This window comes from Typopeltis vanoorti, chromosome 12, assembly GCF_054136105.1.
Source record: "Typopeltis vanoorti isolate ZY-2024b chromosome 12, IOZ_Tvanoo_1.0, whole genome shotgun sequence".
Taxonomy (NCBI): domain Eukaryota; kingdom Metazoa; phylum Arthropoda; class Arachnida; order Uropygi; family Thelyphonidae; genus Typopeltis; species Typopeltis vanoorti.
Window position 1 is genome coordinate 43,702,983 of NC_143560.1, and position 12,924 is coordinate 43,715,906.

The 12,924-nt window shown below is 34.7% G+C and overlaps 1 protein-coding gene across 1 annotated transcript in view; it reads left to right on the forward strand.

Moving 5' to 3' along the window:
- The window catches only part of Nup160 (nuclear pore complex protein Nup160), a 361,484-nt gene that overhangs the window by 265,826 nt on the left and 82,734 nt on the right, over positions 1-12,924 (forward strand). The window contains exon 24 of the mRNA XM_090401602.1: positions 2,596-2,690. Coding sequence (XP_090257728.1) covers positions 2,596-2,690 — 95 coding nt within the window. The remainder of the gene's footprint in view (positions 1-2,595; positions 2,691-12,924) is intronic.

Consider the following 12,924-nt stretch of genomic DNA (forward strand, 5'->3'; position numbering starts at 1 on the left):
GTCAAACAGAGGTTGCCAGGATCAGATTTTCACTTTAAGACAAATAGGTGAGAAATTATGAAAATATAAGAAAGATCTGCATTTAAGTTTTGTAGATCTGGAAAAGGCATATGACAAGGTGCCAAGAGTAAAGCAGTTCAAAACACTACAGTTATATGATATAGATGGAATATTATATCATACATAGTCTCTATTTGAGCTGCAAATGCAGTTAGAATTGAATGAGGTACAGGAAGATGTTTTGATGTTAAGTTCAGGTGTCCAACAACGGTATACATTATATCCACTGTTATTCATCATCTATATTGATCTCATTATGAAGGAAAGTGGTATTAACCCTGATATCGAGATTGGAGATGTTAATCTAAGCTCTTTATGCAGATGATGTTATACTCCTAAATAAATCCAGAACAAGTCTGCAGGATTCCCTGACCAAATTTAATAACTTCTGTAATGAATTTGGTATGAAAATCAGCATTAAAAAGACAATTGAAACAGTCAGAATTGAAACATTCAACTACATCCTGAATGGTGAACCTCTAAAACAAGTAAAACAGATGGCAGGTTAAAGCTGGAAATAGACAACAGAATAAGCAAAGCTGGTATGGTAGGTGGCTAGCTGAATAAATTTATATGGAATAAGATTAGTCAAAACATAAACTAGCTGTATACAGGAGAGCATTCAAACCAGTTTTAACTTATGGATCTGAGAGCTAGGTTAGAAGTAAAGCTCTTGATCAAAGACTCTAAACTGCAGATATGAGAGTCCTGAGAAAGATAAGGAGACTGAACAGATGACATAAGTGGCAGTATCATATTAAAAAATTTTCCACTTAAACAGAATTGAAAAGGAAAGATTAGCTAAACAAGTGTTCTTTGCGATGATGGCAGAAAAAAAGACTAAGATGTAGGTGGATTGATACAGTAAAATGTGCCTTAGAAGACAGAAATATAAGATTTGATAATATAGGAATGTTGAGTAACAGGCTAATCTGGAAGAAAATTGTCGATAGGAAGTTGGTAATGATGATAATTGTAGAAAGTTTTTTTTCCTTTGTTATAAATTAAAGTTGCCAAGAAATTATATTTTTGTGTAATCTTTTATCCAAGCTACACTTGTATAAAGGATTAAACTTGAACATAATTTCTTGCAAATTTAATTTAATTTAATTATGTAAAGATAAATTGGTCATTACAGGAGCTGGTAAGGATAATGAGATTGTATCCCTTTTGCTAGAAAACCATAAAATGTCTTACTCAGTGACCACTTACAAGCTTTAAGATTTTGATCCTGCCAACACCAAGGAAGAAAGACACAAAAATAATTGCTCAAAAATGTAATCTCCTGGTCCACTGGTTAAAAGTCCTCATCCCAAAGGATATATTTATTAACAAAAATATGTAAACTTAATTACTCTCTAACCTGTAGTAGATATACTTTTGATTCTTCCCTCCATCATATTAGCCAAACAATTAGCAAAATCTTAACTCCTCCCCTCCTCCTCACTTTACTGCCCAATCTCTTTTTATAATAAAAAAATGTTTTATGCCTTTCCAAATATTTGATCCAAGTTTAATTTTAAACAATACTGTCATGAATAGTTTTGACATCACTTCTGTATTCATCAGTTTCCATTGTTTGACTCCTTACTGTTAATTAAAAATAGGTTATAACAGTTTGACACATACAGAAAAACAGAATTTATTAACTCCTATATATATATATTATTTCTTTTTTTCTTTTTTTTTTCTTGTTATAAAAACATCATCAGGGAAAGATGAGATCAGTTGACATCATTCAAAATATTGATCATGTAGCCTGTGTTTACTTGCTGTTGGTTACAGTTGATTAAACAGGAGAATAAAGTTCAATGAAAACAATGATTAGCTTTTGTAATTCATATACAAAGTTACTTAACTCATTCATTATTGCAAAATAAAAAAAATAAAAATTATGAACAGTTAATAGTGATTACTTCCCAAAACTTTGAGACAGGCATATACAACGATTAAGATTTGGATGATATAAAGTTTCACAAGTTTCAAGGAACAGATGATTAAATTTAAATTGATTGCAGAACAGAATGTTAGTTTGATTCTAAAGAAATCAGTATAGTGCTATGCTCACTGTAATAAGTTGTAAGGATCAAAGAAATAGTTTGTTCTAATGAGATCGGATGTATTAATGATATCTGTTTGTCCAGATCACCTGATGAATATATTAGCCAAGTCATGGCAGTCCACTAGTTATTCATTTATTCAGTTAAACTGAATAACTGGATATATGCCTGATTCTTCTACTTGAGAGGGAAAGGGAGAGAAATTAACAAGCAGTTATCATTGGAAAAGCATTATATCTTGAGCAGTGTGGTAATAATCCCCTTCCCAACACATTTTTTGAACCTCCCTTTTAGGCCCACTTGCTTTTGTTTGTTTCCAAGTATGGCAGCTTTGCTTCAATCTGGTAAAAATGCTTCATTCAGGGAAACATTTGCATACAAGAATATATTTCATTTCTTAAATACTTTTTTCTCACCCAGTTAATGTGTTTTAGTTCACACATTCTCAATACTAATTCATTTCAAATGTTTTTAGCCTATATTTTGGTCATTGGTATTCAAGTATCGTTTAGAGCTGGATCAAAGTGAAGAAGCTTATGCTGCCATGATTCGAAATCCAGATTCTTCTAGGTAGGAAGCAATTTTAGTATTTTTCTAAAATGGTTATTTGTAAGATTTAATTAATCATATTCGTTTAATCATTCGGTTCATTTAATTAATCATATAATATTTATGAAAGCATATGATTAAATGACTCAATCCACCTGGATTTCTTATTTTGAAAGCTGCAAAAAAGCAGGGATGTTCATTTATATCTATGTTTTTTCAATGTCAGTTTTTGTTTTATCATAATCTCAACCTGAAAGTCTCAAAACTAACAGCAGACCTAGTTTCAGTCAGAATGAAAGATTGATATTTCTTTTGAATATAAGCATATTATGGTTTCTTTTCTTGGAAATCCTACTTGAGGAAGTGATAAACAAGTTAACGAAATTTTGAAGAAATAGAAATCAACTGGATATTTACCTTTGTCCCACTGTAAAATGGTATAGAGATCAGCATTGATGGCATAATAGAAATTTTTGAGATTTCAGTTATTTGCAGATTGAAGTGTTTTTCAGAAAAGAGGAGTTGGATTGTAGATTGTTATCAACAAAGCTGTACGCAGAATGTGTAGTTAGTGAAAGGTGATTAGTAATATATATTAGAGAGAGAGAGAGTGGTTAAATAGTCTTGAAGTGCTCATTGATAGAGAGATTATTGGATAAAAAGCATTCTCAAAGATATTTAGCAACCAATGAGGTAAAATTGAATGCTCAGTCTAAGAGACAGGCTATGATAGATTAACTTACCCAATAGGTATTTGTGCTAAATGATGATGAACAGCTGTTCTAGAGATGATGAATACTTGTATTTCTCCAAACCTCTGCCTAGCATTTATTCAGAGATGAATATTAAAAAAAAGAAGTTCTCCTGTGAGGCTGCTACGGTGGAATTTTACCGTATTCAGTGGTCTTTGAGTGGAATGCTTCAGTATGATTGATTTTCCCATTATTTTGGGAAAAAAATTGTTATGCATGGACAGTGGAGTTTGGAATTAGATTTTCCTCTCTGTTTTGGGAGTGGGTGAGATGGGTTGATTTGATATGGGCTAATTTCCAGGCTGTAGTATATATGCCTGTGAAATGAGAAAGCATAAAAAAAAAAGGTGGCATAAGGTACAGGTTTTGAGATGAACAGTGCCATCATCACCAGAGAACATTTTTGTACTTACATTGAAGATTTTCTTAATCTCCAAAAAAAGATAGGGAAATATCAGGCATTTAAATTAAAGATGACAAGAAATTATATTCTTGTTTAATCCTTTATCCAAGTGCAAGCAAACGAACTTTGTGCTTGAAATATCTTCATGACGAGTAGTTGTGTGTGTGCAGAGGCTAATGACTTCACATTAATTGTCTTAGTATCCTATAATGCAATGCACCTATCCTTAAGGACATGCATAATGCTATGCATTATGGGAAGGGCAGATATTCAGATTGGTTTTGACTTTTATTGAGGTCTTGCCAGTGGGAGCCTGACCTAGAGGAGTAATGTAGAAGTCATATTTTCCATATACAAGTAGTGAATGTAGTGTGCTTTACATTATGGGATTCCAAGACAACTAATGTGAAGTTGTTTGATACAAGGTAGATTCCAAAAGTTTCTGACCTCACATGCAAAATCTGTGCCAATTTTGAAACGCTGTGCATGACAGATAGCACCATCTCTGGGGAGGTTTACCAGTTCAACTCTCTACCTGCATCAATCAGTTGGAGACCTCATTTGACTATCACCTGGCATGCTAAGTGTCTATAATGTTAAAAATTGAGTACTGCGGTATAATAAAGTTTTTCACCAAAGAAAGGCTTTCTTCAAGTGCTATCGAACAGCAATTGGATGATTTGAAAATTTGCAGATGACAATGAGGTGAAAGATGCAGTTTTAGGCCATTTTGCAGACAAAAACAGATGTTTTTAGAAAAGTGTGTTGAAGGGAGATTATGTTGAAAAGTGACACAGTTATTTTCTTTCTATCACCTCTAAAAGTTAATCAGGCTGGAAACTTATGGAACCACCTTTGTGTGGAGATACTTCACATGCAAACTCTGTTTCCTTACACTTGGATTAAACAAGAACTTTCTTTCTTAGCATCTGTTATTTAATTTTTATAACCAAGTGAAAAAAAAAAACTTTCATTAGGCTTTTAGCATAGGAAGAGGAGTCGTAGCAAGTTTTTTCACTTGGACTGAAAGTAAATTATACTTGATAAATTTTTGTTTTTATCCATTATCTACGTATTAGCAAACTGAAGTTTGCCTGTGAATTATCTTCATGACTGAGCTTTTTGTATATATAGGTCAGTTGGTTGCACATCAGATTGCTTGATTATCTGATAAATTCCAGAGAACATGGCATACTTCCTTTCAGATATGACATCTGAAACCTAATATCTGTGGCCATGCATTATTATTTATACACTATCCATTAATATAATATCTATCATACATCTCCTTAAACTTATTCACTGTTAGGATGCTCACAGCCATCTCTTGCATTCCATTCCACTCACTGCAAGTAAAGAACCTAGTCTGCACGTCCTTGCCATGCACTCGTGGACACCTTCCAAGTGTGACCACTTGTTTTCTCCCTACTCTCCATGTACTGAAAAATTTCTTTTGTGTCAATCTTATAGACAGTGCTTGCCTGTGGGTAAGAGGCACCTTTGTTCAAAGTTATATTTCAGCACCCTCATAAAATAGAATTTACAAATTAAAATGAAATTAATTTCAACAAATGTATTTATTTAGTATGTAAATACTAGATATATGTATGTGTATATAAAATTAGAGCATCTCAAAAAAAATTTTTTTTTTCAGTTGTCACAAAAAAATCACAATACATTTTGGACTTTGGTATATGTGATATGTCATTTATTACATATTTATCCTCCTAGCTTTAGCTTCCACAAAGTGGCTAATTGGTTGTTGAGTTTACTGCTCATTTTTTATAACTTTACTGTTTATTTTAAGTCATGCAATCTATGTAATAAAGGTTTACCTCATGCATAAGAGCATTGTATAAAAATTTACTGTTATTTATCATCCTGAAATGGTGCCCCTCCTGATCAGATGCCTTTGTGTGAGGCACAAGCTTCACACCCACACACGGTAGCCATGTTTATAGAATCCTTTAGTAACCTATAAGTTTCTATCGTATCCTCTCTCTTCTGCCTGTCAGCTAAGTTCTGCAACCCACACACCTTCAACCTATCCTCATAGGAAACATTACACAGGTGACAAAATCTGTGCACAGTAGTCAACTTGTGGTCAAATCAGCCTTATAAAGAGGGATAATAACCTCCCTGTCTTTACTTGTCAATGTGTTCTTTAACATCAAAATAATCCTCTGAGCTATTTTTACAACTCTTGCAATATGTACTCTGAATTTCAAATTTCTATCCACCATCATCCCTAATCTGGGGATGATGGTGGATAGAAATCCTTAGCCACATCAATTTACTATAATCTAGTACCATCAATATGATACGAAGTAGGCAATGTTTTCATCCGAAAGTGCATTACCTTACATTTTATAACATTAAATTGACAACCATTATCCTTTACCCACACTGTCAATTTATTTAAATCATCTTGTAAGATATCTATATCACCTTTATCAACTATTGCCCTCCCTAGTTTTGCATTATCAAAAAAATGAATAACTCTCCCTCTCCTCATGCTTCAAATCTTCTATATCATTAATGTACAAATTAAAGGGTAGTGGTCCTAGTACAGAGCCCTGAGGCACTCCATTAGCTACCCTCATTCATCTTGATTCCATTCTACCATTCACCAACCTCTGCTCTGACTTCTATCAGTGACCTCCCCCTCCCCATCCATGCCACCAGCCTCGTATCCATTCCCATTTGCTTCAACTTATATGGTAATTATTCATACAGTATTCTGTCAAATGCCTTTGCAAAATCCATCAGTATCACAGTGTAACCATTTCCTTTATGCAATCCCACTGTCACCTTATTATGAAATATGAATAAATTACTGAGGTACAGGACCTTCTTTTTACAAATCCTTGCTTCCCTCTATAAAGTATCATTCTTATCTACCCATTCCTGAATTTTACCTTTAACCAACTTTACAATACTAATTGGTCTGTGCAAATTGCTACTTCTGTCTTGGAGCCACCTTTATGTAATGGATTTATCTTACCCTCATTCCATTTCCTTGGAACTGTACCAGAGCTGATACTTATATTAAACAGCTTCATCAGAGGAAGCACCAGTTCACTTGCACATGAGCTGACATACTGTCCAGGCCCACTACTGTATTCACATTGATATTTTTCAATATACTGAATACCTCCAGTTCCTCTACCTCATCTCTCACATCAGTATCTTCAGCTTCACAACCTGGAGTCTAGGTACCAAGTGATCATTTAGTAATTGAACTATTTCTTCTGCTTCTGTCACTGTCCTACCATCAGCACTGAGTAACTTTATCTTTCTTTAATCACTCTTTCTCTTACTTGTCATATAGCAAAAAAACGTTTGGATTTAATTTACTTTGGCCTGTGTGGCTAATTTTGTATCAAAATCTGATTTATCCTTCCTTACCATACTTGTTACCCTTCTTTCTTGTGCTTTATATTATTACTCATGAGCATGTTGATCACCTATTTGTTTATATTCCTTCTACAATGCTGTCTTTTTTTGCAGCTCCTGCTTTATATTGCTACTCATCCACTTAATCCCTAAGGGATTATATTCCTTTATATTATATAATCCCTTATGTGAAGGATCACTACTCAGAACTGGTTTCAATCTTATTTCGTGGTGGAATTCATTAGTGGAAGCTGGATCCATGGAAATACTGAGCCAAATGAGTGGCAGAACTCAGTATTTTATATTTTTTGATGATATTGTTGAATTTACAATTTTAACAAAGAAATGCTATATCGAATGTATCAAAACTAGAATGATTATCCTGGATGTGTTGAAATTCAAAGGTTGGTAGGTAAGTAGGGCAGATAGCATCTGCTTTTAATTATAGATCATTGATTCAGATCTCAGATGTTCTAGATGTTCATGAAAGTTTTTAGGTAGTAGATGAATTTCGTCATCTGATGCAAGACCATCAGTTTACTTATTAGTATCTTTAATTCTTTCCTTTGAAAATTCTCACTCCTCAAGGAGTGAGAGTTCATCTTTTCAGATTCTTTCCCTTTTTTTTCTGAATTTATTCATCTCCTTTAATGTTGAAAGATGTTGTTAGTCAAGTCCGTGTTCTGTGCAGAAATCTATCAGGTATTTATTATTTAGCTTGGTTTTTTTACAAATTTACATAAACTATTTTAATATGTCTAGAATTAATTTTTTGCAAGTATTGGGTTTTCATTTTTGTCGGCTGCTTTCTTTGATAACTCACATTTCTTTGGCATTATATATCATTTAAGAACATTAACAACGTATTTGTTAATAAATAAAATTATTTATTATTATTCTTTATTTCACTGAAGTCAAATCGGCATCATCAGTGATTAATAGACCTGTGTTAGACACGTGCACACAGGAACACTTCAGTAACAAAGAAGAAAAAACTGGAGAAATACAGGAAGACCTAAAGTCCTACAATTACACCACCTATTGGCTTCAGTTGTGTGTTCTTGGTCATTGGGCTGACTGTCTGCAGATGAGGAATGGCCACATGACATTTACAAATGTCCCACTTGAAGACACCTTGGCACTTATCCATATATTTCCATATGAGGTGGGAGTCTGATACAGCCATATTTGTATAGGTTAGGATAGTTGGTAAGGGCTGCAGCTGATTCGAGGAAAAACAGAATCTGTGCCAGGTATCCAGGGCATGGTCTGCTAATCCTGAGCAGCCATAGTAGTGGAATCAGATGTAATCCTGGTGCTCTGCTATACAGATGTAAGCAGTCTACCTGTTGTCCATAATAAGACAGGTTGCAGCTGCAGTATACTTAGTACACTCCAATTAAATCCAGAGGTTGTAGCTGATGTTTGGAGTAACAGATAAGTGGTACTAGCTTTTTGTGTGGTTTATAAGTTGTCACAAGATTGTGCTTTTTTTTTTTTAATATCTTGCCACTTTCTGAGATTCCAATTGTAGATGGTATAGACTCACCTACCTACAAACTAGCTAAACATTTAGCTAAAGTGCTTTCCTGTACTACTGTCAATACCTCACCATATATCAAAAACTCAGCCCATTTCCAGTATACAAGACCAAACACTTTGCCACACTGGCTTAATGGTCAGTTTTGATATCTCCTCCTGATTCACAAATGTCCCACTTGAAGACACCTTGGCACTTATCCAGACAGAATTTCCTCCTGATATCGCATTCCTTTTTCAGTTCACTATGAACTTGGGCTATTTTGTTTGGCAAGGAAATTTCTACAAGCAAATTGATGGTATACATATATGAGTTTCCCCGACCCCTGCAGCTAACTTTTTCATGGAGACATTTGAAAAGAATGCCCTAAATTCTTCCCCCCTTGAACCTACTATTTAGCTATGCTATGTAGACAATCATCATCAAATTCCTGACATTTACCCTCAAGGGGTGTACAGGATATGATAGTACTACATGAAAAATTTACATCATTACTAACTTCCTACCTACAATTTTCTGCCAAATCAATCTGCTACCTGTCAAAGCTACAACATTGTCAGATCTTATATTTATATATCTATCTATCTTCTAAGGCACTTTTTACCATATCAATCCACCTATGTCTTGGTCTTCCTCTGGGTCTTTTTCCTGCCAACCTGGCAGAGAACACTTGTTTGGCTAATCTTTCCTCGCCCATTCTGTTTAAGTGACCATACCACTTGAGATTAGCTCTGCTAACGCATTCCTGGATGCTGACAATGTCGAGTTCTTTTCTAATATCCTCATTTTTAATATGATATTGCCATTGATGCCATCTGTTCACGCCCCTAATCTTTCTCAGAACTCTCATATCTGCGGTTTCTAGTCTTTGGTCAAGTGTTTTATTTCTGACCCAGCTCTCAGATCCATAAGTTAAAACTGGTTTGAACACTGTCTTGTATACAGCTAATTTAGTATTTTGACTAATTTCTCTCTTATTCCATATAAATTTATTCAGTTGACTTCCTACCATACCAGCTTTGTTGATTCTGTTGTCTATTTCCATATTTAATTTACCATCTTCACTAAAAATCGTGCCTAAGGAGCTGAAATGTTTTACTTGTTCTATAGGTTCTCCATTCACAATGCAGCTGATATTTTCAATACTTCTGCCTATTTTCATTATCTTTGTCTTGTTATTGCTGATCTTCATATCATATCTATCACAACAGTTATTCAATTTAGTCAGGGAATCTTGCAGACTTGTAGCAGATTTATTTAGAAGTATAACATCATCTGCATAATGCAAGGAGCTGACATAAAAATCTCAAATTTTGATATCAGGTTTAATAGCACTTTCCTTCATAATGTTATCCATATAGATAATGAATAATAGAGGTGATAATGTACACCTTGTCTGACACCAGATTTAACAAATCTGGTGTCACACAAGGTGTACATTATCACCCTGTACTTTTTTCAATTCTAACTGCTGACTTACAACTCAAATAAAAACTAAATATTGCTTGATGTAATGATCCACTGACACCATACAACTGTAGCGTTTTGAATAGCTTCTCTCTTGGCACCTTGTCATATGCTTTTTCCAAATCTACAAAACTTAAATACAGATCTTTGTTATATTCCCATGTCTTTTCAACTATTTGTCGTAAAGTGAATATCTCATCCTGACAGCCTCTATTTGGCTAGAATCCAGCTTGTTCCTCACCAAGCTTCTCTTCCACAATCCTTCTAAACCGTTTCTCAAGTATACTGGCATAAATCTTACCAGGAACACTCAGTAGAGAAATACCTCTGTAATTCTCACAATCAGTTTTATTTCCCTTTTTATATATGGATACAATGAGAGCTCTACTCCAATCATCTGGAATTCTTCCTTCTGTCTAGGCCCTCTGAACTATGCAGTGCAGCCACTGTAAGACTCTTATGCCACCATACTTCAGCATTTCTGGTCAAATATCATCTACTCCTGCTACCTTGCCACATTTCAAGCCTTTGATGGATTTTTCTACTTCAAGTATGGATATGTATTCCTGATTGCATGCCTGGCCAGTGTTTTTTATCACTGTGATGTGATCACTGCCAGTTTCATTTAGCAATTTTTTGAAGTAATTACTCCATACTTCAAGGATATCTTTTTATCCAGTTTTCATATCACCTTTATCATTTCTAATTCCTTTTACAGCACTGTTTCCTCCATTTCTGAGCTTCTTCAACAACCTCCAGAATATCTTGCCATTTTCTTGATATTTGTTTTCTATGTTCTTACCAAAGTCTTCCCATGACTTTTTGTTTAGCTAGTTTTACACAACGTTTAGCTTTCTTACATTTGTCTCTGTATTCTCTAAGAGCACAAGCTGACTTATATGACAGGAACTTTTGATATGCTTTCTTCTTTTCCTTCACTGCCTCTTTAGCTTCCTGTGTCCACCATGGAGTTCTGATTTTACTATCCTTACAGACAACCTCACCACATGCCTCTCTGGCAGAATCAATCAATGTTTTCTTCAGAGCTTGCCACTGAATCTCCAAGGTTTGATTCCTGTTCTCAAACTCTTTCATTTTTTTCTTGTATAATGTTTGTATATTTTAGTCTGCAGTTCACATCTGAGAGCTGCTCAACTTTTGTTCGTTTTAAAAGTTTCTTACGTTCTGCTTTTCAATATGAAATTCAATTTATCCTGCTTTAGACTAAATAGTGATCACTTCCAATTTCAAATCCTCTGTACACCAGAGAGAAAACATCACTATCAACACTAATATAGTCAATGAGACTTTTCTTATTCCCTGCTTCTTCTCTCCATGTGAATGTGTGCACATTTTTATGTTGGAACATGGTGTTAGTAATAACCAGTCCATGTCCTGAGCAGAAATCCAACAGATATTTGCCATTATTCTTAGCTTTGCTCTTTTCTCCAAATTTTCCCAAAATATTTTTGTATGTCTGACAATCACTTTCTACGCTGCTAGTTAGATCCCCAACAAGGACCAACTTTTCCTTTTTCTAAAACATCAAATAAGGTAGAAATGGAGGAATTTTTTGATAGGCACAAATAAGTCTCATTGTCCAGTTCCCCGTTCTCATATTTGCGCACATCACTCTACTTGAGTGAAGAGTGATGTGGTCCCTCATATGTTAAACCCTCATCCATAGACAGTTAGCCCAACGACCAAGAAAACACAACTGAACCAGTAGGACTTTAGGTCTTCCTATATCTCTGGGTTTTTTTTTTCATCTTTGTTACTGAATGCATGCACATGTCTAATACAAGTGTATTAATCCCTGATGATGTTGATTTGCCTTGGGTGAAGTATAGGATAATAATTGAATAATTTTATATATTTACAAATATGCTGTTAATTTCCTTAAACTATATACGATAATGGAGAATCAACATATAATCCTAAACATTAGGATTCAAAATTTATTTACTTCTTTTCCAGACGAACCTTGACCGTATCTTTCCACTTTAAATTTGTCCCCATTCAAGAAGTATATTTTGTTATGAATACTATAATCACTTCAATCTTCCCCTGATTCCTGGTACTTGTATAAATTGTCTTATCACTTAGGTTTCCCCCCCCCCCCCCATTAACAACACCATTATGTTGGCATTTTTGTAATTCCTTTACTAGCTCCACTTCTTTTCATTGATGCTTCATATGTGGAAGGTGTTTGTTGTAATTTCTGTTGAGATTGTTCAACTTGCTGGCTTTTCACTGTTTACTTTCTTTCCTGATGAAAATTATTATTATTATTACCGGCAGCACCGAGGAGTCCTTAGACTCTCGAGGGAGGCCCAACATCATGTCAAGAACAACTATTCAATATTCACACAGTATCTATCATACTTCACCTTGAACTCATTTACAGTCATGGCACCCACAACATGGTGTGTGCCATGACTATAAATGCACAACTCTGGCAGCTTATTCCACTCATTTACCACTCTCCAAGTAAAAAACCTAGCTCTAACACCCTTGCTAACCACACTCTTACCAAGCTTTATGGATGGCCCCTAATCCTCCCACTACTAGTCCTATTCTGAAAAATATCTTCTGAATTAATCTTATAGAAACCCTTCAGTAATTTGAATGTCTCAATCATATCACCCCTTTTCCACCTATCAACCAATTTCTGCAGCCCACAAATATTCAACCTGT